A 27,067-nucleotide genomic window follows, 5' to 3' on the forward strand; every position below is an offset into this window, starting at 1 on the left:
GCAATTTTTAAAAACTTTTTTAACAGTAGTGTGTATTGAACGCAGGGTCTGGCACATGCCTGTAATCCCAGTTGCTCGGGAGGCTGAGGCAGGAGGATCTAAATAAAATAGAAAAATAGGGCTGAGGGTATAGCTCTTGTTGAGCACCCCTGAGTTCAATCCCTGGTACCCTCCCCCAAAAAAGTGCTTAGTCATTGGGGTACATCCCCAGCCCTTTTTATTTTTTAAGTTGCTTAGGGCCTCATTAAGTTGCTGAGGCTGGCCTTCAACTTCGGTCCCAGCCTTGAGTCTGCAATTCTGCCTCAGCCCTCCAAGTAGATGGGGATTATAGGTGTGTGTCACCACTCCCACCTTCCAACAGCTTTTTGAATGGAGTCTCTAGGATTTTCTGTATATATGGATCATGTTATATGCAAACAATTTTAAATCTTCCTTCTGATTTGGATAGATTTTATTTTTCTTGCTTAAACCTTGCTCTGGCTAGGCTTTCCAATACTATACTACATTCAAAGGAAGTGGTGAGAGTAGACATCTTTACCCTGTTAGAGGAAAAGCTTCTGTTTTTTTTTTCATATTTATGTTAATTTCCTTCTACACTCAGTGTTGTTTTCTCATGAAAGGGTGCTGAATTTTGTCAAATGCCTCTTTTCTATATCTATTGAGACACTTTTCTTCAATACCTTTGTTTTATTTTTATGTGCTGCTGAGGATCAAATTCAGGGGCCTGCATGTGCTAGGTGAGTGCTTTACCGCTGAGCCACAACCCCAGATCCTTGTTATATCTTGAGACAGATTCTTGCTAAATTGTGTAGGACCTTACTAAATTGCTGAGGCTGGCCTCAAACTTGACAATTCTGCTGATTTACCCTCCTGAGTTGCTGGGATACAGGCTTGTGCCACCACCTTGGGTTTACTTTTTTTATTTCCCCTTGGGGGCAGGTACTGGGGATTGAATGCAGGGGCACTCAACCACTGAACCATGTCTGGCCCTATTTTTTGTTAATATTGGGGATTGAACTCAGCGGCACTCAACTACTGAGCCACATCCCCAGCCCTATTTTGTATTTTATTTACACACAGGGTCTCACAGAGTTGCTTAGCACCTTGATCTTGCTGAGGCTGGCTTTGAACTCAGGATCCTCCTGCCTCCGGCTCCTGAGCCACTGGGATTACAGGTGTGTCTCACCACACCCAGCTATGTTGTTACTATTTTAAGTTGTAGTTGGACACAACACCTTTATTTTTATGTGGTGCTGAAAAATCGAACCCAGTGCCTCACACAGGCTAGGCGAGCCTCTACCTCTGAGCCCCAGTCCCAGCCCTGCTGTTAGTTTTTGAACCATTGGTGTCACACTATTTTCTTTTCTCAACATCACTATTGACTATTCATACCATGCCGGTGGCTGCAGTTAGTGCATCTTTACTGTTGTACAACATTGCATTGTGTGGCTTTACACTCTTTTCTAATGTTGGTCTATGAGTAGTTTCTAGGTTCTTGCTATAGGAAAAGTGCTACTAAGAGCCCCCTTAACCATGTTTCCTGGCAGGTTTCTGGTCTAAGCTTTAGACTTTGGTGACTGGGCTGTGTAGGTGAGCACGTTTGAGGCCCTGGGTTCCATTCCCAGTAGGTCATTAAAAAAATAATCATTGGGGGCTGGGGTTGTGGCTCAGTGGTAGAGCACTTGCCTTGCACATCTTGTGAGGTACTGTGTTCGATCCTCAGCACCACATAAAAATAAAGATTAAAAAAAATCCACATAAAAAAATAATTGGAGTAGCTATTGACTCCTGTGTCTATGGGATGAGTCTCCTGTAAGGAGTACACAGCAGACCCTTCATAAGGATGGTCCCAGGCTGCCCAGGCTTAAGAAGTTAGGATCTTTCAGGCCCAGGGAAGTCAGAATCCTCCACTTCAGAGAGCAAGCAGCATTCTTCCTGAGAAGGCTCTAGGAGTCAGGTACTGATGGCTTGTCCTGAGTGAAATGAGGTCTTTGGTTATAGTCTGAGCTGAAGCTTTGTAGGTACATTGCCCTAGGGAGGTTAGCCCAAGCCACCTAGCAGGAAGAGCCAGGCCAGAGAACCTTGGCCAATTTAAACAGCAAGACTGTTTTCCTCACCCCACTGCCTACTGTCCCTATACTGAGGGCTTGGTGTCCTAACCAAACTGGGAATTTCAAAATGGAAGTGCCTATGGCTCTAGAGCTCAGAACAGGGTCCAGTAAGAAGTCAAAGTTGAGGGCGGGGGGAGATATCATAGGGCCCTGGCAGCAACTCTACCATCCTGTTAATGGTTTGGATATGAGGTGTCCTCGAAAAGTCCTATTAATGCAGGTGAAATGATCAGATTATGAGAGGTCTAACCTCATCAGTGGATTAGTCCACTTAGTAATCCCTTCAAATCATTAATCCACTAAGTATTAAGTAGGCAGGTGGTACATAGCTGGAGAAGTGGGTCACTGGGGGATGTTAGCCTAAGGGATCACATATACTTTATCCCTGGATCCCCCCTCCTACCTCATAGCCACCAGAGCTAAGCAACTTTCCTCCAACATGCCCTTCATGTTCTGTCTTCCTGTGGCTCAGAGAAAGAGCAATGAGACCTCTGAAACCATAAGCCAAACTAGACTTCTCCTGAGTTGTTCTTGTGAGGTACTTTGTTTACAGCAACAAGCTGTCCAAGAGATAGCCAAAGGGAACGCTGCCTAAGAAACCTTAAGAGGAACTTTTCTTGGAAGCCCCCTGTAGGTCCGCTGTGAAGGTAGGAGGTAAGGAAGGTCTGCTGGGGAATCCTCATACATGTGGCAGTGGAGTGAAGGACCACAAGGGAGATGGCCTTGACATCCTGTGTGATTTGCCAGTTGGGCCCAAATCTCTGAAGTGACCTTGCCAGTCAGGTCCAGTGGCTCCTGACTACAGCCAGCAAGTCTGGGGGCCTATGGACAGTGTAGCCCAGCTGGGTCCAAAAATGAAGGAACAACGAAGAAACTAAAGAAGGTGAGATCAAAAGTGGAGTAACAGGCAAGGTGTGGGCATACACGTAAAAGAGGCCCCATCTGCTGGGCATTGTGGCACATGCCTGTAGTATTCCCAGTGGTTTGAGAGGCTGAGACAGAGGGATTGCAAATTCAAGGCCAGTCTCAGCAAAAGTGAGGCACTAAGCAGAGCAAGACCCTATCTCTAAATAAAAAATAGTCAGGGGACGTGGCTCAGTGATTGAGTGCCTGTGTTCAATAAATAAAAATTTAAAAACAGGGCTGGGATTGTGGCTCAGCGGTAGAGCGCTCACCTAGCACCGGCAGGATCCGGGTTCGACCCTCAGCACCACATAAAAATAAAGGCATTGTGTTGTGTCCATCTACACCTACAAAAAAATAAAATAAATTTAAAAACATGACTGGAGATGTGGCTCAGTGGTTAAGAGTCTCTGGGTTAAATCTCCAGTACAAAAAAAAAAAAAAAAGCCCAACTCGGCACCACTGCCCAGAGGAAGACATCTGACAGTGGAGGATGCACCTGAGCCCTGAGGGAAGAGGTCAGAGAATGTCCCACTTCAGGGGAAAGACTCTTCTTGGTCTCTGCAGCTGGCAGACATGACTTTATTTAAGCTCCCAGGCACAGCCCAGACAAACACAGAGCACAAGGAGGAAGCACAAGGTGGGCACCCGTGGCCACTAAAGGAGGTCAGAGGGCACCTCCTGCTCAGCCCAATCCCATCTCTCCCTTGACCTCAAGATGCAGCTCAGGCATCAGGGGGATCTGCCACACTCTCTCTGGGCTTAAGAACAGGTCTGGGCCTGCCCAGCTCAGTCCCCAATGGGCACCAGAGCCAGCAAAGCTTGAGGCAGCTCCTGCTCCTGGACTGTCTAGTGCCAGCCCCTGGCTCCTCTTCTGGTCCATGTGGCATGGGGGCCAGGGCCTTGCCCTCTGCTGACAAGCACTCGACCCCACTCTTGGCAATCTCTGGCTGAGCAGTTAGCACAGCAGGCATGAATGGGAGGACGGCAGTGCTGCAGATACAGGCCACACAGGAAACAGCCCAACTGTGGCAGAGGGTAGCATATGGACAGCGGCTTCCCAGGCTTTGTGCAGCCCAAGAGTGGGCAGGAAGGCTGCAGAGGAGGTGAGACAGCCACCAGGGACTCAGGCCTGAGGCACAGATCAGCAGAGTGCCCTCAGATGGCAGTGAGTTTAATGGCAAAGCAGCCTGCACCCCCTGCCCCAAGGGCCAGTTCCTCATGGTGGACCAGATCAGTCCAGCAGAGAAGCGGAAACCCCAGCCAACAGGAAGCACACACACCACACACATACTCAGGGGACTGACATGACACATGAGACAAAGACCCTCCCTGCCTCTGGTCAGAGTCCTGTCTGTGGGGGGCATAGGCTGCAGCTCAGTTCATCCAAGTCCCCGGCACAGGCTGAGGGATAAATCGAGGCCAACTTTGAGTCTAGACCTTGTAGAGCGTCTGCAGTAGATTGTGGCGGGCAAAGGAGCAGGATTCTAGGGCACCATTGGGCCTGCAGGGAAGAAAATTCAGTGAATAGGCTGAACATGTCAGGATCTGGAGCTCAGCCTCCAGCAGGGGCTCCCCAGCTAGGGAGGCCATTTTGTGCCAGACTCAAATTTTTCTAGTTTTCGCAATGACTGCCCCTCTGCCTTTTGCACACTGAGGTGCTGGGCTGGACTCCTAGACCTGGCACCTCCTGAACAGGCTGAACTAAAGTGTCAACAAGGTCACACTCACTTGGTCATGAATGCCAGAAGCAGGGGTGCCAGGGCCTTGGGGAAGTAGTCCTGCTGCACCATGTGGTTCAGCACCATCAAGGGGCCATATAAGTTGCCAATGGCCTTGATCTTATCTTCACTCTGCAAGGCAACACAGAAAGGGAGGTGAGCCCCAAAGTTACTTGGGGGCCCTTGATCCCCACTACCTAGATTCTGCTGACACAGCCATGTGGCTGAGGCCTAGCTGAGATCCCTTCTTAAAGCCCAAGGCTATTTAAGCAGATCCAGACTTCAGTAGAGGCTGTGCTGGGAGTGCACCTTCAGCTGCCTGCCTCCTCCCTCCCAGGCCGCCACTCCTTCCAGCCTCACCTTGAGCAGACCCATGTGGACGAGGAGCCTGGTAACGAAGACATTGGAGTTGAAGGAGGAGCAGCTGAAGGCCTTCTTCATGAGGGCATCTACAGGAGCAGGAGTAAAGTGCACAGGATGCAGGACAGAGTTAGGCATGGGTCAAAGAACATTCAGAGCCCCTCGAACACAGTTCCCTATAGTTTGACACCTGTCACCTGGTTGCCATTTCTTTGAAATGAGCTAGATTTTTTTGGTTGAGCAGAGGAGAACAGAAACAGTCCTCCCTGCCCTACCAAAAGGTGGACATGAGATAGGTGAGACAAGTGAGGTAAAGCATGCCTTGTAATCTCAGTGAGGCAGGAGGATTGCAAATTGGAGGCCAGCCTCAGCAATTAGACCCTTCCTCAAAATAAAAAGGGCTGGGGAATAGTTCAGTGGTAAAGGGACCTTGGGTTTAATTCTTAGTACCCAAAAACCAAAAACCCCACTCCTCACCCCCCCAAAAAAACAAGAGGTAGATACGGGGAGAGATTACAGGACATGGGTACTAGATACGGTGGGGGCAGAGATTTAGTGAGGGAGACCACCAAACTGGGTGAGGTTTTAGATATTTTGACAAGGCAAGGGGACCTGCAGGAACTGTTAGATTTTTTTATGGGAAAGTGAATTCAGGCCTTTTGTTCCTACAAATGCCCACAATGAACCCTTGAGGAAGCGTCCTGGATATTCCCACTGACCCTGCCTCCTCCCCAGCCTTGCTTCTGAGGGAGGATCAGCTCCTGCCTTCCAGCACCAATCAAGGAAAGAAGTGCCACACGTGCTCCTATTCCTTTCTCTCCTTTGCCATGAGCTGAGCTCTTCTGCAGGGCCCTTCTTCTCCTCTCTGCTCAGCCAAATCTGGTCCACATCAAAAAGATGGCAATAAGGTTACAGGTGACAGGTACCAGACTGGAGGGGACTGAGAGAATGGGTTGGGGGCACTTGGGGGAGGTGGATTGCAGATCCCAGGAAGCCTCATGAATGGTGGTGAAAAGCAGGTGTCCTCTCCATAGGTGACCTTCAGAGGGCAGAAACTGCATATAAAGAGGCTCCCAGGTGGGACAGAGGCCCTTCCCTCAAAGAACTTATCCACAGGGCCTTGGAGATGTGACTACCTGGCCTAAGTTCTAACTGTGTACAGCTATATGGCTCTGGGAAGGGCCACAGTTTCCCCAGCTCCAAAATACAGGAAAGCAAGGTGGGCATGGTGGCATACACCTGTAATCCCAGTGACGTGAGAGGCTGACACAGGAGAATCATAAGTTGGAGGACAGCCTGAGCACCTTAGTAACATCCTTTCTCACAATAAAAAATAAAAAGCGCTGGAGTTATATCTCAGTGGTAAAGTGCCCCTGGATTTAATCCTTAACCACAAACAAACAAAACCCAAACCAAACTAAAACCAAAACCAAAACAACAAACAAAACAAAAACAGAACACTGATCCATAGGAGAGCCACCAGCCTGCCCAAGAACCTGATGTAAGATTGGGGTCAAGTGGCTTCGTCAGTGCAGGAACATAGGAGTGCCAACAGCTACGAGTCAGTGTCACCTAGGGCCTAGAGGGTCACAGGTATGCAGAGGACACCACCCAGCCTGCGTTACCTACTGCATCCTGCACTGCTGTCCTCACTGTGGCTTCATCCTTGAACACAGAGGACACTTTCAGGAAGGCAGAGACCACTTTCTCTGGGTCAGATGTATCCGTCTGAGGTCACAAGAAACAAAGAGTTGGTCAAATGGGCCCGGGGCTCTGGTGCATGTGGAGATGCCTGGGTTCTGCTGCTGGTCAGACAAGGCCTTGGCAATACGTGCATAGGCCACGAAACACATGCAGCTGAGGGGTGACTGAACAGATGAGTACACAAAAATTCTATTAACCCCAGTCAGGCTCGACGGCATATGCCTAAAAAAACCCCAGCTACTCAGGAGGCTAAGACAGGAGGGCTGCAAGTTTGGGGCGGCCAGTCTTAGCAATTTGGCAAGAAGTTGTCTCAAATACAAAACCCAAAGGGCTGCGGGGTGTAGCTCAGTGGTAGAAAGCTTGCCTAGCACACAAGAGGTACTGGGCTCCAACCCCAGTACCATTAAAAACAAAAACAAAAACAAAAATCATTATCCTCAGGACCCAGTGGTCAGTCCTCTTGTCATCTAGCCTGAAAAAATCATCCCAAATGCAGAACATGCATGGAAATTTGCTTCAATTTCAGTGACAATGGGGAAAAGTGAAAAAAAATGTAAATGTCCAGAAATTGTGGATTGCTTTTAAGTGTCAGGTCTACACACTGGAAGGGCACGAAAAGAGTTCTGACAGGAAAACGCAGAATGGTGTGAAATGAGAATGTTAGGACACAAAAAGGTTTATATAATTTCATTCATTATGAAAGAAAAAGCCTAGGAGTTTGAGGCCAGTCTAGGGGAGGAAAAAAGTGACAAGTTCAAAAGATCAATAAAATCATGTCCAAGCAGGAAACAGGTGGTTGACAATCATCTCTGAATGAACCAATGAACCAACCAACCAAGTTAGGCTGGAGCAAGGGTCGCCTCCCTGCAACATGCACCTGATCTGCCAAGGAGTCCTGGGACAGGTGGACTGCACATCCCAGGAAGCTTCATGAATAATATAGTGGAAGCAAATGTCCTCTGTGTAGCTAAACTCCAGAGAGAAGGGACCTCATATACAGAGGCTTCCTGGGGGGAGCACTCTTCTAGAAGTAACTGAATAGGCACACATATGCAAGAGTCTTGAGAAAATCCCCTAACTCTATAGTCATTGCTGGGGTATGGCAGGCCACCCTTACTGCAGGCCAAAAGTGTGTTCCCAGTGGGATGTGGACATCTGCATCCACTGAAGGGTACCAGATACAGCAGAAACACTCACATGCATGTGTTCACACTGAAACAAAACAGTGGCAGGCCAGACCCCCAGTTGAGAACATCCTTCCCCTCCCCTGAAGTTCTATGTGTCCCTTCTCTTTGACAACCTCAGGGCCCAGGCACACACAGTCAGGAAGTGCTCTCACCTGCTGGGCTATCAGCAGAGAACTCTTGGGTCCAAGGCGCAGCAGCTTTTCTGGAGAAGGGAATGCCAGAAAGGTGGAGACGTCTGCAGGAGGCGGGGAGGACAGCACAGGAGCTGGCTCCTGAGAAAAGGGTGGCAGGGGGGTTTATAGATTCCAAACCCCAGATTCCTCAACCCAGCAGTGCCCATTCTCACTCCCAGAACACCCACTCCTCACTCCAGCCAGTCAAGGACTGAGTTTAGACTTATTCCTCCTACTCTGCGCAGTTCCCTGCTCCTGGTCCTGAAACCTTTGGGGGAGAGAACAGGGCACCTTCCTAACACAAGTAAATCTCTACCAAGTCCCCAGACATGACTCAAGAGAGGCACACAGGGGCTAAAGTGATCCTTCTAGAAACAATCTAGCTTAGGCTAGTGCTGCCAAAGGACACTGACACCCGAGAAGCGCCTCGTCATCTGACTGTTTCCAGAACCCAGGAAGAAGCCCAGCTCAACGGGAATGTGGACAGTCCTGGTCCTACACACCTACAAGAGAACACAATGAATGGGGGCCCAGTGCCATCACAGCCAAGCAAGGAATGCCAAGTATGTGTCAGGATCTTAACCACAATCTCCACAACAGAGGGCTGTCCCTAAGAGTCACTAGAATAATCCACTAGGAGATGAAAAAAGGAAAACATCAGGGTTTCTATAAGATGCCTCACTTTTCACTGTTTTTAAACTCTGATCCTAGCAAATGACAAGGCACTTACCCCACTGTTGGGATCCAGAATTTTTCTTGAGGGTGTGGTTGACTCCTCCCCTTGCTGCTGGGGCTCTTCCTCCTCTTCTTCCTCTTCCTCTTCCTCCTCCTCTTCTTCCTCCTCCTCTTCTTCCTCCTCTTCCTCTTCTCCTTCCTCCTCATCCTCATCCTCATCATCCTCACCTTCATCATCACTGCAGAGGGGAACTGGCTAAAGCAGATCCTCCCTGCCCAGTGGACCACACTGGCTCAGAGACCTGGCTCTATAAGCCCAGAGACACAACAGAGCCTGGGGAGGGCAAGAGAGCCACGCGATCTCAGGGCAGAGCATCACCCTTTTGTAAGCCCATGCCATGTACACAGAACCAGATCTTGTCTCTATCTCAAAGGCCTCTATCCCACTCAGAGGCAAAGAAAAGTAAGAAAACTGTCACAGGGCTTAGCAGAACCTTTCTAGGCTGAGATGCTCAGGACAGTGACATTTACTTCTTGCTGACCACAGGAAGCTTCAGGTGTGGGGGAAGGGGAGATGAGGGAGTTCCTTAACCCTAGGGAAAGCATTCCAGTTCTCCTGGACCACCAGCCTCTGGAGGTTCAGCCAACTGCTGAGTGCTCAGTTTCCAGCAGCAGCCTGAGCCCAGGCTTGAGGGTATCTAACTGAGGGACACATGAGCAAGACCCATTGGGAGAGGAGAGAGGTAGAAAGGGCAGGGTGGCAAGGACACAAACCAACTGTAATCCAGCAGGAGAAGCAGCTGCCTCGCTGCCCACCCTTGCCACATGGGCTTGGAATCCTCACTCTTATACCTATCTATCACCTCTAGTTAGGACCGTTCCTGCAAGGGGACCTGCCTCCCACCCTCCATACTTGCTGCTCCTGCTACACCAAGATCTGATCTAACATCAGCCCTTTGGAGACTTGCCACTCCACAAGGGGGCCTCGCTCAACCCCTTATGTCCCTCTGCTAAACACACGATGGCTTGGACATTCTGCCTTATTTCTACAGGAAAGAAATTTTAACCTCTCATTCTTTTTTCCCTAGTGTCTAGCACAGGGCCTAACACATAACAGAGGCCCAAGGAACAAATTTTGGATGAATATAAGTGGAAAAAATTGAAGGAATAGCCTGATGTCTGACCTCCGCAACCACCCATACAGTTCCCTACCTGAGGGACGCCAGCACCTTGGCCATGTTGAAGCCCTCCAGCACCTCCTGCAGCTGCTCGCAGCCCTCTTCTCCTAGGGCATTTCCTACTCAGGGAAGACAGGAAGGTCAAGATGGTGCCAGGCCCAGTCCCACAGGACTGTGCTGAGGCTGTCCCACCCTGACTACCATTGAGGTCCAGTTTCTCCAGCTCAGCCTTGTCTGCCACGGCTTCAGCAACAGCCAGGGCAGCATCTCTCTTGATCTCACAGAATGACAGGTTCAGCTCCTAAGAGTAAGAGGAGAGGATGGGGACAGGCAGAAATCTGAGCCAGAAGACCAGGTGCTATTTGTCCTCAAACTTCACTTTCCTCACAAGAAAGAGGGAAAGGCAGGTGAAAAAAATAAATACAATACAATGCCATGTACCCAATGAAGTACCAAATATTAAACATACTTACGTAAATTATATTAGAATGATGCACATTACTCCCTTCCTCCCATTATTTTAAATGAAGAAATTGTGTCTTGGAAAGGTAAAGAGACTTGCACAAAAATCACACAAGTGGAGGAGCTGGGTTATGGCCCTGGCACATCTGCTTTCAGCCCAGACCCTTACCCTTCATGGGCAGGGCTCCTGAGCGTGGGGAAACCTGAGCCCGGAGAGAAGATCAGAGGTACCTTCAGTTTGGGCAGGCCACCACGGACGGCATCTGCAATGGCAATGGCCCCCTTGGAGCGCACGAGGCAGTCCCCGAAATTGATCACTTCCACCTGCCGCAAGGTCTTCAGGGTCTATAAGGAGAAAGCGAGGGCTCATGGTGAGGGTATAGGCGTCAACCAGGTCCACTGCAAGCCTAACAATGCGTACCCAACATCAGTCACACTGGCCTCTCTGTGTCTGGGTTTGGCCTCTTCTACATCAGCTCTTCTTCTGTCACCTCTTTTTGGCCTTCAGGCCCCTGGCTAAGTCTCTGCCACCACATTCCCCATGTTAGAGCCAGATTTCCTGAACCATTTATCTAATCAGCCACTGCCTAGAACCTTCCATGGCTCCATTTTGCTTACAGGAGAGTCTCATGGAGTTAGTGAGGCCACACAGTCTTGCTGCCTCTCTTCCCCTTCTTCATCCCTTCCACACCCTTGAATCCTAGTCATTTCAAACCAGGACCAATCAAGCAAGGCTCCCTCCCCAGTCTCTGGACCTTCCACATTCTGTTGGTCCCTAAGCCTGAAAGACCTCTTTGTCCAGAAAAAGTTCAGCTGTCCTGAAAAACTTAGCCGAAATGCAAGCTCTTCCAGGAAGCCTACTCCAAGTCTGACCCTGGATACTGACACCTGTGCTCACCTCTGCTACACCCACATCAACAGGCCTAGCAGCCTCTGTAGCCCAACCCAAAGCTATGGTGCCCAGGCAGCTATTGTGCCTGGAGCTCTGCAGAGCCCTCATCAGTGACTTTTCTCTTTGAATTTGTCTCTGTGAAGGTGGGATCCTGCATAGCCTGCATCTGATACAAACTGGACACTGAAGAGGGCCTCAATAAATAGCTGATAAACGAATCAATGAGGAAACAGATGGGACCAGAGCAGCCCTCTCCTGTGTGGCCTGAGAACAAAATGAGCACCAATTGCTGGGGGTGGCATGGAGGCTGCTCAAGATACAGGCAACAAGAACACTCAGAGCTGCCTAAGAAGGACAAGGTCCCTTCATGATGTGTGACCTATTTGGACAAGTGCACAAGAATGTGGGGCACACACTGTGGAAGCAGGGAGGTGGAGGTCCTTGTCAGTGAAGCAAAGGTAGCAGCTGGACCCTATCTACCTAGCCCAATCTGCCCCAACATGCCCACCTCACCTCAGCCATGGCCACTGCACCCTTCTCAGTGAAGGTGTTGTCATTGAGGTTGATGACCCGCAGCAGGGGGTTGATGGAGAAGGCCTGGGCCAAGGCTGTGACACCAGGGTGGTTGATCCCATTCTGTGGCATGTGCACTTCCTCCAGAGTTCCAATGATCTGCAAGGGCAAAAGGAAAGAGAGGAAAGGTGGGCCCATGTCAGTGACATCTGGCAGCACACAGCACACAGGGAGAGGCCACCAATCTGAGCAGGGATTTGTCTATAGGTTTTGGGGGCACAGATATCAAAAGCATATTTTTGGACATGACTGCATGTGATCCTCTCTATAATCCCAAGGAGGATCCATATGGGATTAGGATCCCTACCAGATAGAAAAGACTAGAGATCAAAGAAGCTAAGCAACTACCAGGGTCACATAGCTCTGAAGAGGGAAGCCTGGAACCAGAGTATAGATTTCTTAGTCTGGTGTCCTCTGCACTATTAGGACCATGTAGCTAGGGGTTCAGTGAGACACAGCAGGTCTCTGCAATGACTACTCTCACTGAAGCTATTAAAAAGATTCTTTAAGCAGCTCAGCAGACAGGTCACTCTGAGGCACAGAATGAGGGATGCTGCTAGCATACCATTGGCCTATAAAACATTTAAATTAGGAACAGAGAAGAATAGAGCTTGAAGATCCTACTTATGCACAAGGCAGGGCAGGACAGTCTTCATGCAGCTCACCAACAAGGTCTCAAGGATAACCCAGGGCACAAGGTTACCCAATAGTACTGTGTGTGGTACCTAGCCCCTGGGCTGCTTCTGTCCATCTCCCTGTCTCAGGACAAGTCTGATGTGCTCATCTGCCCTAGCACTGATGCTGTGCTAGCAGGTAGCACTCAGGTAGAGCAACTCTCCCTATCCAAAGGCTCATAGTCTTCTCAAACAGCACTCAAGGGAGCAGCTGCTAACTCACTGGAATCTTTCTGGACAAAGACTACAGGAATTCTGGTCCATCACAGGACAAGCTAACAGGCTCAGAGAGGGTAAGCAACTCACCCCAGGGTAAGCTGAGGACCAGCCCTGGGATTCATACCAGGACTGTAAGTCCCCTACCAGTACGCCTTCATGCCTGTTGGGGCAGAATGGAAATGACTCACCCCAAAAGCTTCTGCCAAAGCAGTGGCTCCATCATTCTCCAAACGGTTTCTGCCAGCCACGAAGACCTTCAGGGCCAGTGGCTTGCCCTGGGCACTGGATTTCCGGTGACACTCAGTCAGAGCCCCTGCCAGGATCTGTTGGAAAGGGAAGGGATACAGGCCATGGCAGGAGACCCTTCTCCTAGCTGCCTCTGAACTGCTTTTCAATGTTCCACCCCCTGCCAGTAATGAATCAGGGAACTCGGAACAGCTAATGCACCATGATCACAGGTCGCATACCTGTTTACAACGAGCTTTAATATTTCTTGTTTTGTGTCACACCAAGCTATGGGATTTAGCTTCATAGACACTGGGAGCTGCTAAAGGAAGGGAAAGACCTTCACAGTGGATGGACTTCAAGAGCATGTGGGTAAGGGATTCCAGTTAGCTCACTGAATTGTGACAACCCTCTGCTGAGTGCCACTACCATGACTCCCACTTTCCAGTTGAAGAATCAAATGGCTCAGAGAGGGACAGAGGCCTCTTCTTTCGATATGTACCCAGGAGTGCTTTATCACTGATTATATTGGCAGTCCTTTTTATTTTTATATGATGCTGAGGATTGAACCCAGGGCCTCACACCTGCAAGGCAAACACTCTACCACTGAGCCACAACCCAAGCCCCCTTTTTATTTTTTATATATATATATTTTTAGTTGTAGATGAACACAATACCTTTACTTTATTTATTTATTTATTTTTATGTGGTGCTGAGGATCAAACCCAGCACCTCACACATACGAGGTAAGCACTCTACCACTGAGCCACACCTTGGCCCCTTTGTTTTTATTTTGAGACAAGATCTCACTAAGTTGCTGAGGCTGGCCGAATTTGTGATCCTCCTGCCTCAGCCTCTTGTGTGGCTGGGATTACAGATGTTTTGCCACTAGCCCAAAGTGGCCTTGATCTACTCAGCTCAAGTGATGATCCTGCCTCTGTCTCCCAAATAGCTAGGACTAGAGGCATATGCTACCACCCAGCTCAAAAACTTTCTTATGATAACTATATGTGTGGCAGACTGTAGACAAGAACCCAAACCTTGCAGTTTCTCTTCTAGACTACAAGGTGCCTGAGGGAGCTGCCCTAATCCAGCCACTCCATCTGACACAAACCTGTGCCAAGGCCAAGTGGACACAGCAGTCTTTATCATCTGCTGGGGGCACAAACCTAAAAACCCAGCCTACCCTGTCCTTGATGTGCAACCAGAAGGTAGCTTCTAACCTGGTTACTCTAATAGGCAAAGCTTTTAAAGATGCTGATTGGTCACTGGGATTCAGAGCCTACTGTTAATGTAGCAAGATCCACAAGTGCTGCAGACAGCAGAGAATACCACAGAGCACCTGCCAGGTCCTGAGCCCTGCCAGGAACTTTTGCAGTCACTTCTTCAAACCTCACAACTGCCTGGAGGCAAGTAGCAAGAGCCTCACTTGACAAATGAGGAAGCTAAGACTCAGATGGGAAAATGACCTGGCTAAGGCCAGGACATCTGTGACTGGCAGCTACTGCACCTGGGCCACAATTGATACCTACCACCTGGAAGGAATGACTGAAGGGCTATAGCTCGCAGGAGGTGCAGGATGGCAAGACCAGGACTCAGAGCCTTATTAAATCAGTGGTGAGGGAGGGAGCAGAGAGTTACGGAGTCCCCCTTGTTCATAGTCTCAGTTATCCACAGTCAACTGCAGTCCAAAATATATTCTAAGCCAGGTGCAATGGCTCCCACCTATAATCCCAGCACCTTGGAAGGCGGAGGCAGAAGAAGCACAAGCTCAAAGCCAGCCTCAGCAATGCAGCGAGATCCTAAGCAACTTGATGAGATCCTGTCACAAAATTAAAAATTAAAAAATAAGGGCTGGAGGGACTGGGGTTGTGGCTAAGCAGTAGAGAGCTTGCCTAGCATGGGCAAGGCTCTGGTTTGATTCTCAGCACCACATAAAAAAATAATTAAGTAAAATAAAGGTGTTGTGTCCAACTCCAAATTAAAAAAATAAATATTTAAAAAATAATAATAAGGGCTAGAGATGTGGCTCAGCAGTTAAGCCCCTATGGGTTCAATCTAATCAATTAAAAAACAACTAGAAATAAATGACTCACAAGTTTTAAATTACATATATTCTGAATAGTGTGATGAAACCTCACTTGTGTCTGGGAAATGACTCATCCCTTTGTCCAGAGTCCACAAAGCAAGTGCCCCGCCCATGAACTACCTAGCATTTGGTAATCACCTGGTTATCAGCTGTGACTGTATCATAATGTTTGTGTTCAAATAACCTTTATTTTACTTAAATTTTGGCTCAAAAATACAAGAGCAGCAATGGCAATTTGGATATGCCAAAGAGAAGCTATAGGCTGCTCCCTTCATGAGTGTTTTTTTTGTTTTGTTTTGTTTTTTTGGTACCAGGGGTTAAACCCAGGGGCGCTTAGCCACTGAGCCACATCCCCAGCCCTTTTTTATATAGAAAAAGGGTCTCACTGAGATGCTTAGGGCCTTGCTAAATTACTGAGGCTGGCTTTGAATTCACAATCCTTCTGTCCCAGCCTCCTGGCTGCTGGGATTACAGGTGTGTGCCACCACACCCAGCTAAGTAAGAGCTCTTAAGGATAGAAAACAAATCTTAAATTAAGGTTGCTAAGATCTATGGTACATATTTTGTGAGAACTGATACTCATTTTTTTCTCCCACTTTCAGTGCTGGGACTGGACCCTCACCCTAACCTCACAAACATTAGGCAAATGCTCTAGCATTAAGTCATACTTCCAGCCCTTCACATAATTTTTATTTTTACTGGGATTGAAGTCTGGGGTAGTTTACCACCGAGCTACACCCCAGCTCTTATTTACTTATTTAGCAGGGTGTCTTGCTAGGCAAGCCTTGAACTTGTGATCCTCCTGTCTCAGCCTTTCAAGTCACTGTAAGTGTGCACCACCACATCCAGCCTCATATAACATTTATTAGAGTATATCATAATTCTATTTTTTAACCTTTTACTGTGCCTAATTTATAAATTTATGTATAGGGCCTCAGTATCTATAGGATTAAGAACCACCCATGACTTCAACACCCACTGGGTATCCTGTGAAGGGAGGACTACTGCACAGTCAAGTTCCAGAGCTGAGCTGGTCAGTCAAGGTGGCTTCCTGGCCCTGGGAAACTCTGCTTCCCCACATCATTCCACCCCACCCACTCAAGTATGAGAAGGCCATACACCCACTGGCCAGCTGGAGGGGCTCATGGACCCATCTCCTGGCACTGCTACGTGGCAGGGTAAGGTGCAAGAACACTAGTGTTGCTGACTCTCCACACCCCACTCCCTCCAGGTTGGGCTCTACTTGTGTTCTGTGTGGATGCACATTGTAATGGTGTCTTAAAAACACGAACAGGGGGCTGGGGCTGGGGCTCAGTGGTAATGCGCTTGCCTAGCATGTGTGACGCACTGGGTTTGATTCTCAGCACCACATACAAATAAATAAAAAATAAAGGTCCATCAACAACTAAAAAATATTTTTTAGTACTGAAAAAAAAAAACAAAAAACCCACGAACAGGGGGCTGGGGCTGGAGTTCAGTGGCAGGGTGCCCGCCTTACACATGTGAGGCACTGGGTTCAATCCTCAGCACCACATAAAAATAAACAAACAATATAAAGATTTAAAAACAAAAAACAAAAAACATGAACAGCCCATTGCCCAGTTAGATTTGGGGAAGTGCATCCTGATTTGGGGGAGTGCCCAGAGTATGTTCCCCCCTTCCCTCCTATGGGGCAGAGAGCACCCTCTGTGGGGGCAGCCACTCTTCCTTCTCAGCCTAGGATACTGTGCCCAGGTTCCCTTTAGTGCTCTGAAAGGAGCCTTGTGGACAAAGGTTTAAATTCCACATCCCTCCCACACCAGCCACGTGCTCCACTCCTTCAAGCACAAGTCTACTTACTCTTGTGGGAAAATGGGGAAAGCACCATATACCTTTCACTGTAATCCATGTACACAATTTCACGAAGATGTCTCCAATGCCTGTTAGTTTCCTATGCCGGAGCCCCTTTCTCCCTTTGATCAGGATGTGCCTAAGTGGGGGGTAAGGACTGGTCTCTGTCTCAACTCTCAGTCTAAAGGAGCCCAAAAGGACCAAGAAGGGAATAAGGAGGGCTGGCCTCCTTGGTGCATATTCTGGGAAGCAAAGGAGCTGCTTTCTACACCAACCAGCCTGACTTGCTGGCAGGCCAAGTACAGCAAGATTGTGTTCAAGAATAGAGATGACTGTGCTCCCAGAGCAGCACATTTCTCTTTCTGGGCTCCTTCCTCTCTGTGGATCTGCTGGCTGTTGTGAGTGATGGGAGTTGCAGGGATGCCCCAACCCTGCCCGTTACAGAGCCTGCAGAGCCAGCAGTTCAAAGCAGGTTATGCAGCAATACCACCTCCACGTTGCCAAGCCAACATGAGAACTTAGGATGGTTGCTTGGCAACCTTATCCTCCCAGACTTTCTCCCCACTAGCTGCAGGCTGCTACCTTTGAGAACTTCCTCCTTTGATGAGAAAAGTGAAGGATGACCATCACAGAAGGTGGCCACGGCTGGGACACATGCTTAGATATGGACGCAGAAGGGAGTACACAGGGCTGCCATACTTACCTTGCCACCACCGATGCCCATGCCACAGTTGTTGAGCTTGAGTTCATGCAGGGTGAAGCAGGCTGGGCTCTTGAGCAGGGCCTCGAAGCCACGCACACCATCGGGCCCAAATGCGTTGTCACTTAGATCTAGCTCTACCAGCTGGGCCCCAGCAGTGATGAGTCCCTCCCCTAGTGAAATCTGGGCACAGAGGAAGCTTAGGTCAGTCTCTCAGACACCTACTAGGTACACAGCTTTCCTTGGTATGATCCCACACTGGACACCCTGTCGAGGGCTCCTGAAAACCAATGAATGGGGCATGTGTGTGTGTAAGTCTGGGAAGGCTCCCTGTAGGAGGTGGCATCTGACCTCAAGTCTGGATGAAAGTTAACCAGTCAACCTAAGAGGATTCCAGGCAGAGTCAAAATAGGAGCAGAGACACAAGAGCACAGAGCTGCGGGCCTGGAGGCAAGCACAGGGTCAAGAAGGTAAGAACCTTGAAGCCTGTGACACTAAGCCTGAGGAGAGGCTGCCGGACAGAGAAAACATATCACCCAAACCTAGGGAGACAGGCAAGGAGTGACTGCAGGCTGTGTGCCCCCTGGGAGTGTGAGGCAGAGATGCAGGTAACATTCATGGCAGCCAGTGTGGCAGGAAGCAGAGAGGGAAAGCCAGGTCTACACCCAGAGGGAGGAGACAGGTCCCACAAATTCCTCTGGGATTTCTGGGAGTATCTGGGCACATGGAGGTGACATGAGCAGACTTGGCAGGAAGACACTGAGTTCTCCTGAGAACCTTCCAGAATGGGGTAACTACAGCCTTGCCAACCCCAGGAGAAATGGTCAGAGGGGAGACTGCCAGAGACAGTATAGACAGAAATGGGACTGTGCAGATGGCTCACGGTGGCAGGAATGTGGGAGGGGACAGTCTGTCTTCACCCAAGCCACAAGCACAGGCATTTCTTCTGTCCTGCTACCATTCAACAAAGCAGGATGTTTTCTGGCCATCCTGCCCTCAGCAGGCCTGGTCCCAGGTTATGAGCCCCAGCTAACCTCCAGCCCTCAGGCGGCCACAACTGCTTACTCTGCATCCATTCCTCCTCACTGCATCTGCCATTCCCTGGCCCTAAGTTCTCTTAACCCTCACCTAAAGATTTGTTGCCATGGGCTGGGGCTGTAGCTCAGTGGTAGAGCGCCTGGCTAGCATGTGTGAGGCACTGCATATAAATAAAGGTCCATTGACAACTAAAAAAATAAAAAAAAAAAAAAAAAAAAAAGATTTGTTGCCGTAATAGGGAATGTGGAAATAAAATTATCTCCTCATGCTAAAGTAAATTAATGCTAAAATTACAGAAAACCAAGAATGGCACAGTGAGAGTCCAGGAGCAAGGATGCCACACGGAAGTTTACTTTACCCTAAAATCAACCACCCACGAGTTCGTTTAACCTTATTCTGAAACCTGGCCTCACCTGATCTTGTTCATCCTTCAAGACTGGGCACAAACTCCACCAGCTCTCTAAGGGCCTCATCAATGCCTCCCCCCAATCCCAGGGCCCATTAGAGCACCTTTCACCCTGGATGACCCCAGTTGTCTGCTAGATTGAAGCGCCCTGTGGAAGGAAGGGTGGTGCTGTGGTTGGCACGTGCACCCTGCTCCTCCTTGGGTCTTCATTCCTTTGTCCAGATCCCTCCAGCCCTAGTAAGGAACACCAGTGCTGGCCAGAGGAATGAAGACCCAAGGAGGAGCAGGGTGCACGTGCCAACCACGGCCCCACACCTGTGCCTTGAAGGCCTGCTGCTACAGATCAGCTCTGTGCCAGGAGGATAGGCCCCCTCCCAGGTGCCCAGGCAAGCCTTCTGTTGTGTGTGATGCCCCTTCAACATACACATGTGCACATACAGTCTGGGAATGTGACCTTAGTCATTTTGAGCCCCAGGAACAGGAAGCAGAGGGAAGCCATCCATGACAAGAACCAAAAGCAATGGAACGAGAAAGGGAGGGGCCAGAGAACAATGGAGCAACCACAGTAGACTGTGTGCGGACTGAGGTCACGAGGGAGCAGGACCCAGGGTGCAGGGAGGCAGTGCCAGGAAAGGATGTCAGGGAGGAGATAGGACCACAGTGAGGGGAGAAACCCCAAAACACCTGTTCTCAGTTCCACTTCCTCCAATATGAACCCCCATCCTTTGGCTCCATCCCCTATACCGCCTTGTCCTCATCACTGCACTTCTGGTCAGGACATAGGGCAGACACTGGGCTGGCTTCCATTTCTTTGGCTTAGCTATATGTGGGGACACATACAACTAAGTCTCCAGAAAGAACAGGTATGAGAAAAAGGTTGGGAATGGCCTGGGGAGAGTGGCAGCTTGTTCCTTACCAGGGCTGGAGGGATCTCGGACCTCAGCCTCCCTGTGAACATGTCGCTCCAGTGGCATCGCTGTGCAGGAGAAAGAAGGGAAGAGTTAGCTGGAGCCCTCAGGCTGCCTGAAGTAAAGCCCACAGCAGCACTTCACCCTGTGCCCTCGGGACACCTGAGCACTACAAGATGTCTTAATTTGGGTTTTGTCAGCAAAAGCTGAACCAGTTTGAGTTGGAGCTGGTAGAATTGGAGGCCTGTTCTCAAGTCACACCTGTGCCTTGAGAAGTGTCAAGAAAATCGCAAATCTGTCCAACCCTCTGGCTGGACACATGTCATGATCCTGAGTGAGAAATATGAAATGATATAGGACTCAGCACCAAGGAAGTTCTTTTTCAAGTGTCTTTTCAACCCTGCTGATCACCTCCAGAGGACCACCTTTCATTTGGGACTAGCTAGTCTCACTTATCTTCCATTTCTTGCCTAACAAAGGCAGGGCTCAGGCTCAGAGCCTTTAGGTGACAACAGTGTCAAATTGGAATTCACTACAATATTTCACTTCCTTTATCGTAAGGCACGCTGGTTTTCCATTTAGAGAAGTGATATTTGGTTTGAAATTATAAGTTAGCAAATATAGTAAGAAATTATCAAATAAATGTTAGAAAGATATAGGCCACATAGCTTGGTTTTGACAATCCTACTCCCCAATTCTGGTTGCTGTGTCCACTCCCCAAATAAACCCTGGCAACCCCTATCTTTTCCAGGCCAAAACTGGGTCTGATCTAAAACTGGCAAAGTCACTTGCACCTGAACATCCAGATCTTATATGAACCAAGACCAGCCTTACATACTAGGGAAGTTCTTTTACTTTTGTTTGGCAGTGCAGGGGACTGAACCAGTGCCTGCTAGGAAGTGCTCTACCACTAAGCTATATCCCCAGTTATTCCATTTACATCATGTCATATCATTTCATTTTTTATTTTAAGATCTGACCAAGTTGCCCAGGCTGCTCTTGAACTTGGGATCCTCCTGCTTCTGCCTCCTGGGCAGCTGAGATTTCAGGTGTGCATTACCCACACCCAACCAGGAATTTAGCTTTTACAGAAAAATTTTTCATATCCTTCAAATAAAGCCAATCATTCACAAACCAGGGACCTCAGCTATATATTCTACATTAGGTCTGCTAAGTTACACCCACGTACATGGGATCCTTAGGACCAGGAACATGGAGCTACAGCTGGAAATCCAAGTCCGGACAATGGTATCTCACCCTGAAGCTTCCTAAACCCGTCAGATGAGATAAAGGATTGGCATGGAACTCCAGGGCACAGGACAGGGTTCCAATCACCACTCAGCTGACTCCAAGACACTCCCTGCCCCACACCCTAAAATCCTCTCTGAGAAAGGCTTTACACTTTAATGATCTTCAAGGGATCAGTAGAGCATTACGAGTTTGAACTCACATGAACTTGATCTCAGCTGGTGACCCAGGGTGCACTTTTGTCAATTGTCAAGACCTCATAGGGCAGATAACATTGTATCTTGCATCACCACCAGTCTCTGAAAGCCATCAAGGGCAGCTCCACCCTGCCCCTGCCTTAGGGCTTCTTCCTCCAGAGAGGCAGGCTGGAGACCAGCTGGGTCTGCACCAGCTAAGAAAATGCAAGTAGCATTCCTGTTAGCCAGGCTCTCAGAATGACCTCAAGAAGGAGGAATAGCCAAATTCAGTGCAAAGTGGACAGGTGATGGTGCCGAGAACTGAACCAAGGCCCATGGATGCCAAAGTTCAGCTCTTATTGTGGCCTGCAGCCTCCAGGTCCACAAGTCCTCCATTCCTGTTCTTCAGAGGTCATGGGGCAGGCTGACTTCTTTTGTTTAGGCCGAGAGCAGAAAAGCAAAATGGCCCTGGCTTTGACGACTATGATCTTCCTAAGGAAATACCCTTTAAGAGCTCTGTTGTAAGCAAACTTACAGACACTGCAATGTCCGGGCATCACAGTCCTGCACTGAATCAGCACCCCTGAGCCTCAGTTCCCCTGGCTTATAAAATGGGTACACACAAGGCTGGACACAGTGGCATACAACTTTTTTCCCCTTCAGTACCAGAGACTGAGCCCAGGAGCACTCTAACACAGAGTTACGTCCCCACCCCCCTTTGAGACACAATATCACTAAGTAGTAGAGGCTGGTCTCCAATCTGTGATCTTCCTGTGTCAGCCTCCCAAGTAGCTGGGATTAAAGGTGTATACCACCACACCTGACCCACCACCCCTGAAATTCTACTTTTCTCAAAGAGCATATTGACAGACTAGTATTCAGTGGAACCCATTTTGGGAACCTGGGCTAGAAGACTGAATTGCCCTTTGTGTTGGCCAAGAAGGGGAATCTCCTAGATTTAACCTACAAAAAAGAATGTGACTCAGCAGTAGGGAGTAGTGACCTGTGGCCTCTGGCTTCAGTACATACCCAGTTGACTACAAGAACAGGAGCTCTGAGGCCTGGCTATTTCCCCTATCACAAGATTGTTTTAAATGGACAATCCTTGCTCTGGAGCTCCCAGCTGGTGGGTTTTTCAGAACAATCTCACAGAAAGAAGTACTTGCTAGCTAACTCTACATCCTTCCTCCTCAAGGGTGTCAGATATGCATTGCAAACTGAAGATTCTCTCTAGTTTTTCTTTCACAGGTGTCACCCCAATAATCTTCCTACACTCCTAATGCCATCCGAGAAGCATACCCTAATGCTCAATGCAAAAAAGAGGGACCACAGTCAGTGCTATGTGATCTGGGATGGCCAGAGGAAGAGGAACTGTGTGGGTGACAGTCACCAAGGCAGGGGCGTGAGGATCTGGACATAGAGTTTTGTGGCAGTGTGAGCAGAAGTCTGTTTTCAACCAGCCCAGGCCTGCTTGCTCTGCAAATCTCACCTTCAACTCCGACTTCTTCTCTAAGGCCTTGGCAATGACCTTGGCCGCTTCTACACCCACCGTGTTGCCCTCCAAGCGCAGAGCCTCCAAGCCATCAAAGTCTTCAATTTCTTTAATCACATCTTTAGCTGCTCAGGACCAAAGAACAGTACTTTAGGTTTTTGGAGTCACAAACAGTTGGGGTAGGAGAGAGTTTGGTTACAACCTATCACTCATATACTCCAAGGGTTATGGTGCCCATACTCCATGCGCCAGTCCCTGATGTATAGAGAAGAATCAGACAGACTCAAAGCCTAGCAGGGGGCACAGCTATTCAAATAATTCCTCTGCAATGACTGCTAAAACAAGGCATATACAAAAGGCTTAGAAGTCAAGGAAAAAGATCAACTAGCAGCTTGTAACAAGGACAATTCTGACAAGTGAGAGTTATGGGGACATACCAGGTCAAACAGGGAGACCACTCCAAAAGGGAGCCCCAACTGATATCTGAGGACTAGCCAGGTCAGTGAGATGGGATGGCTGCTCAAGGTAATGCTTACATGGGGATGGAGATGCTAGGGTCCCAAGGAAAGAGCTAACTCACACTGTATGCATGATGTCAGTGTATTGTCAGGGGTACTGTGCTGTCCACAAGTTCAGCCCTGAGGAGAGTCAGGAGCACAGACCAAACTTGGAAGGAAATGCACCAGAATGGGAGAGCAGAGTCAAGAGGTGTGGGGTTACAGGTGCATTTGCCTCTCTCCTGGTTTTCAACCCAAGCAGGGTTATAAGAAATTGAAAACCACCATTCCTCACATAACAGATTAGGGATGGACCCCACTCATCCCTGAATAACCAATCATCAGGAGACCTTCTCATAGGACTTCTCTTTCCAACCTCTACTCTTCAGAGTAACAAGTTTGGTATGCTGGTTACTCTGGAGAGAAAAGGGCCTTGTTCACTAGCACCATGGCCTCCTCCCATCCTGGTTCACTTCCAGCCAATACAGAGTCCCCTCTGGGCTCACATTGAAGCCTCCAGGTTCCTCAGCACAACATACAAGGAAAGGCCTCTGCCCGCCTCCCTATGGGATTTTAATTTCCTTTCTCCCCAGCCCACCCACCCTCTAGGTCTCAGCTCTTGAGCCTAACTCATGTGTTCTCATGGCAGCAGTGCCCTTTCTCCTTCAAATCACCTTTCAATAACAATTCAAATGCCACATTATCCATGAATAAGCTAAAAGTGACCCTCTCCCTGCCTTACCTTCCTAAGGCCCTTTGTTCACATCTCTCAGAATATGAACAAACTGTTGTCTGAGCACCACATTCCTACTCCAGGTTAGGAGTCCCTTACAGGCTGGGACTGTTAAGCTGGGTGCCCAGTGACCACAAGATAGGAGACACCATGTACAGACTGGTGGTAAAGTGGAAAAATCATCTATGCAGATTATCAGCCAAAGCTGAATTCTCAACTCCACTACTTATAGTTTGCTCTTAGGCAAATTGTATTACCTCCTTGAGCCTCAGTTTTCCCAAAATGGAGATAAAGCCTATCTCAAAGGATTTTTTGGGAGAGTTGGGGATCAAACTCAGGGATTTGCACATGCTAGGGAACCACTCTACCATCGAACCACATCTTCGGCCCTCTCAAGGAATTTTGTAAAGATAAGCTGAGATACAATTTGTATGAAATTTAATACTCTAACCCTGTTCAATAAATTACATTTAATAGCAAATCCATATTTACTGAATATCTACTCAGAAGCATAGGAACAAGGACTCAGTGAGACCTCTGTTAAAATTCTGACTCTGGGGGTTGGGAATATAGCTCAGTTGGTAGAGTGCCTGCCTCCTATGCACAAGACCCTGGGTTCAATCCCCAGCACCACCCCCCCCCACACACACAAAATAATAATTCTGTCTCTGCTATTTACCAGATAAATGACCTTAAACAAGTTACTTAAATCTCCTTACTCTCTTTTCCTCATTTATAAAATATCAACATTGTCACCTCTTTCCCACAAGGATTATACAAGGATCTCAAAGAGATGAAAGAATAGGAAGAAGCCCTATGAATCTTGATGCACTATGGAGAGAAAGGAATGTGCATCACCATGTTCCTAGCAACCCAAGGACTCTCACAGCTCTGGCCCAAGGGAGGGAGCAAGGCTGCTTACACACCTTGACAACCAGGCAAGTCCAAACCAGTTTCTCTGGCTGAGCCTGAACCCCAAGAGGACTCAAAAGTACTGTGAGATGCAAGCAGGGCATGGTGGCATACACCTGCAACTCAGGTGGCTGAGAAATAAGGATCTCAGGTTCAAGGACAGCCTCAGCAATTTACCAAGGCTCTATGCAACACAGCAAGACTCTGTCTCAACATAAAAAATAAGGGGCTGGGGTTCAGAGGTCACACACTTGCCTGGCATTTTAAAAATTTAAAAAAATAAAAAAGGCTGGAGAATTGGAGATGTAGCTTAGTGGTAAATGACCTTGGGCTCAATACCAGTACAAAAAAAGTAGCCAGGCACAGTGGTGCACACCTATAATCCCAGCAGCTCTGAAGGCTGAGGCAGGAAGAGCACAGTTCAAAGCCAGCCTCAGCAATTGAGTGAGACCCTAAGCAACTCAGCAAGACCCTGTCTCTAAATGAAATATAAAAAAGGGCTGGGGATATGCCTCAGTGGGTAAACACCCCTGGGTTCAATCCCCAGTACCATCAAAAAAAAAAAAATTAAAATAAAAATAATAATAATAATAATAAGTAAAAGGACTGGGAACCAGGCATAGTGGTATAGGCAGGCATGAGTTCAAAGCCAGCCTCAAATCAACCACTCCACAAGGCCATAAGCAACTTAGCAAGATGATGTCTCTAAATAAAAAATATAAAGAGGGCTGGGGATGTGGCTCATGGTTATGCTCCCCTGGGTTCAATCCCTGGTACCAAAAACAACAAGACAGGTGTGGTGGTGCATGCCTGTAAACCCAGCTCCTCAGGAGACTGAGGCAAGAAGATCATGAGTTCAAAGCCAACCTCAGCAAAATCAAGATGCTTAACAGTGAGACCCTGTCTCTATAAATAAAATACAAAATAGGGCCAGGAATGTGGCTTAGTGGTCGAGTGCCCCTGAGTTCAATCCCAGTATCCTCCCCCTCAAAATATAAGAGTTCAAAGCCAGCCTCAACAATTTAGCGAGGCCCTAAGTAACTAAGTGAGATCTTGTCTCAAAGTAAAATATACCTATGTATTTATGTATGTATTTATTTTTGGTACTGGGGATTGAACCCAGGGTACTTAACCACTGAGCCACATCCCCAGCTAGTTTTTATTTTTTTATATTTATTTTTTAGTTATAGTTATTTTATTTATTATTATTCTTTTTAATATTTATTTATTTATTTACTTAGGTGTAGATGGACACAACACATGTGGTGCTGAGGATCGAACCCAGGCCCCGCCCATACTAGGCGAGCGCTCTACCACTGCCACAATCCCAGCCCTTATTATTATTTTTTTAATGTGGTGCTGAGGATCAAATCCAGGGCCTCGCACGTGCTAGACGAGTACTCTACCACTGAGCTACAACCCCAGCCCCTCAGCCAGTTTTTTTATATTTTATTTTTGAGACGGGTCTCACTAAGTTACAGCACAGCTTTAAATTCAGCTCTGATCCTAACTAGCTACAGGTCTTTAGGCAAGTCATTCAACCTTTATGGGCCTCTATTTTCTTATCTATGAAATAAGAAAAGTTTTGGCTTACAGGTTATGAGACGTGAATGGGATACACTTGAAGAAAGGTAGAGTTTGGGATTCTGCATCAAATACCATCTCTGGTGCTTACTAGCTAAGGACTTACAACACATCAATCTCTCAGTGCTTCCATTTCCACAAAATGAGGATAACACTACCTGTTTATTTATTTAAAAAAAATTTTTTTAGTTATAGATGGACACAATATCTTTTATTTATTTATATATTTTTACGTGGTACTGAGGATCAATTCCAGTGTCTCACATGTACAGGTAAGCACTCTGCCATTGAGCCACAACCCCAGCCCTGAAATATATATATTTTGATACTAAAAATTGGACCTAGGGCCTCACACACGAGACAATTCTTCTAATGCTAAGCTACACCCCCAGTCCTT

At 48.1% G+C, this 27,067-nt stretch overlaps 1 protein-coding gene across 3 annotated transcripts in view; it reads right to left on the bottom strand.

The window, feature by feature from the left end:
* Window positions 1-3,565: 3,565 nt before the first annotated feature.
* Rangap1 (Ran GTPase activating protein 1) overlaps window positions 3,566-27,067 on the bottom strand; it is a 29,567-nt gene continuing 6,065 nt past the window's right edge. For all 3 annotated transcript variants that reach the window (XM_076855219.2, XM_076855220.2, XM_076855221.2), the window contains 14 exons: window positions 22,942-23,069; window positions 20,037-20,096; window positions 17,680-17,859; window positions 13,021-13,155; window positions 11,880-12,038; window positions 10,706-10,819; window positions 10,214-10,313; window positions 10,047-10,131; window positions 8,890-9,073; window positions 8,139-8,258; window positions 6,721-6,823; window positions 5,096-5,184; window positions 4,746-4,867; window positions 3,566-4,518 (listed from right to left, as the gene is read on the bottom strand). In XM_076855219.2, the coding sequence (XP_076711334.1) occupies window positions 4,449-4,518; window positions 4,746-4,867; window positions 5,096-5,184; window positions 6,721-6,823; window positions 8,139-8,258; window positions 8,890-9,073; window positions 10,047-10,131; window positions 10,214-10,313; window positions 10,706-10,819; window positions 11,880-12,038; window positions 13,021-13,155; window positions 17,680-17,859; window positions 20,037-20,096; window positions 22,942-23,069 (1,649 nt within the window). In that variant the 3' untranslated portion in view covers window positions 3,566-4,448. The remainder of the gene's footprint in view (window positions 4,519-4,745; window positions 4,868-5,095; window positions 5,185-6,720; window positions 6,824-8,138; window positions 8,259-8,889; window positions 9,074-10,046; window positions 10,132-10,213; window positions 10,314-10,705; window positions 10,820-11,879; window positions 12,039-13,020; window positions 13,156-17,679; window positions 17,860-20,036; window positions 20,097-22,941; window positions 23,070-27,067) is intronic.

Source organism: Callospermophilus lateralis, chromosome 4 (assembly GCF_048772815.1).
Source record: "Callospermophilus lateralis isolate mCalLat2 chromosome 4, mCalLat2.hap1, whole genome shotgun sequence".
Taxonomy (NCBI): Eukaryota; Metazoa; Chordata; class Mammalia; order Rodentia; family Sciuridae; genus Callospermophilus; species Callospermophilus lateralis.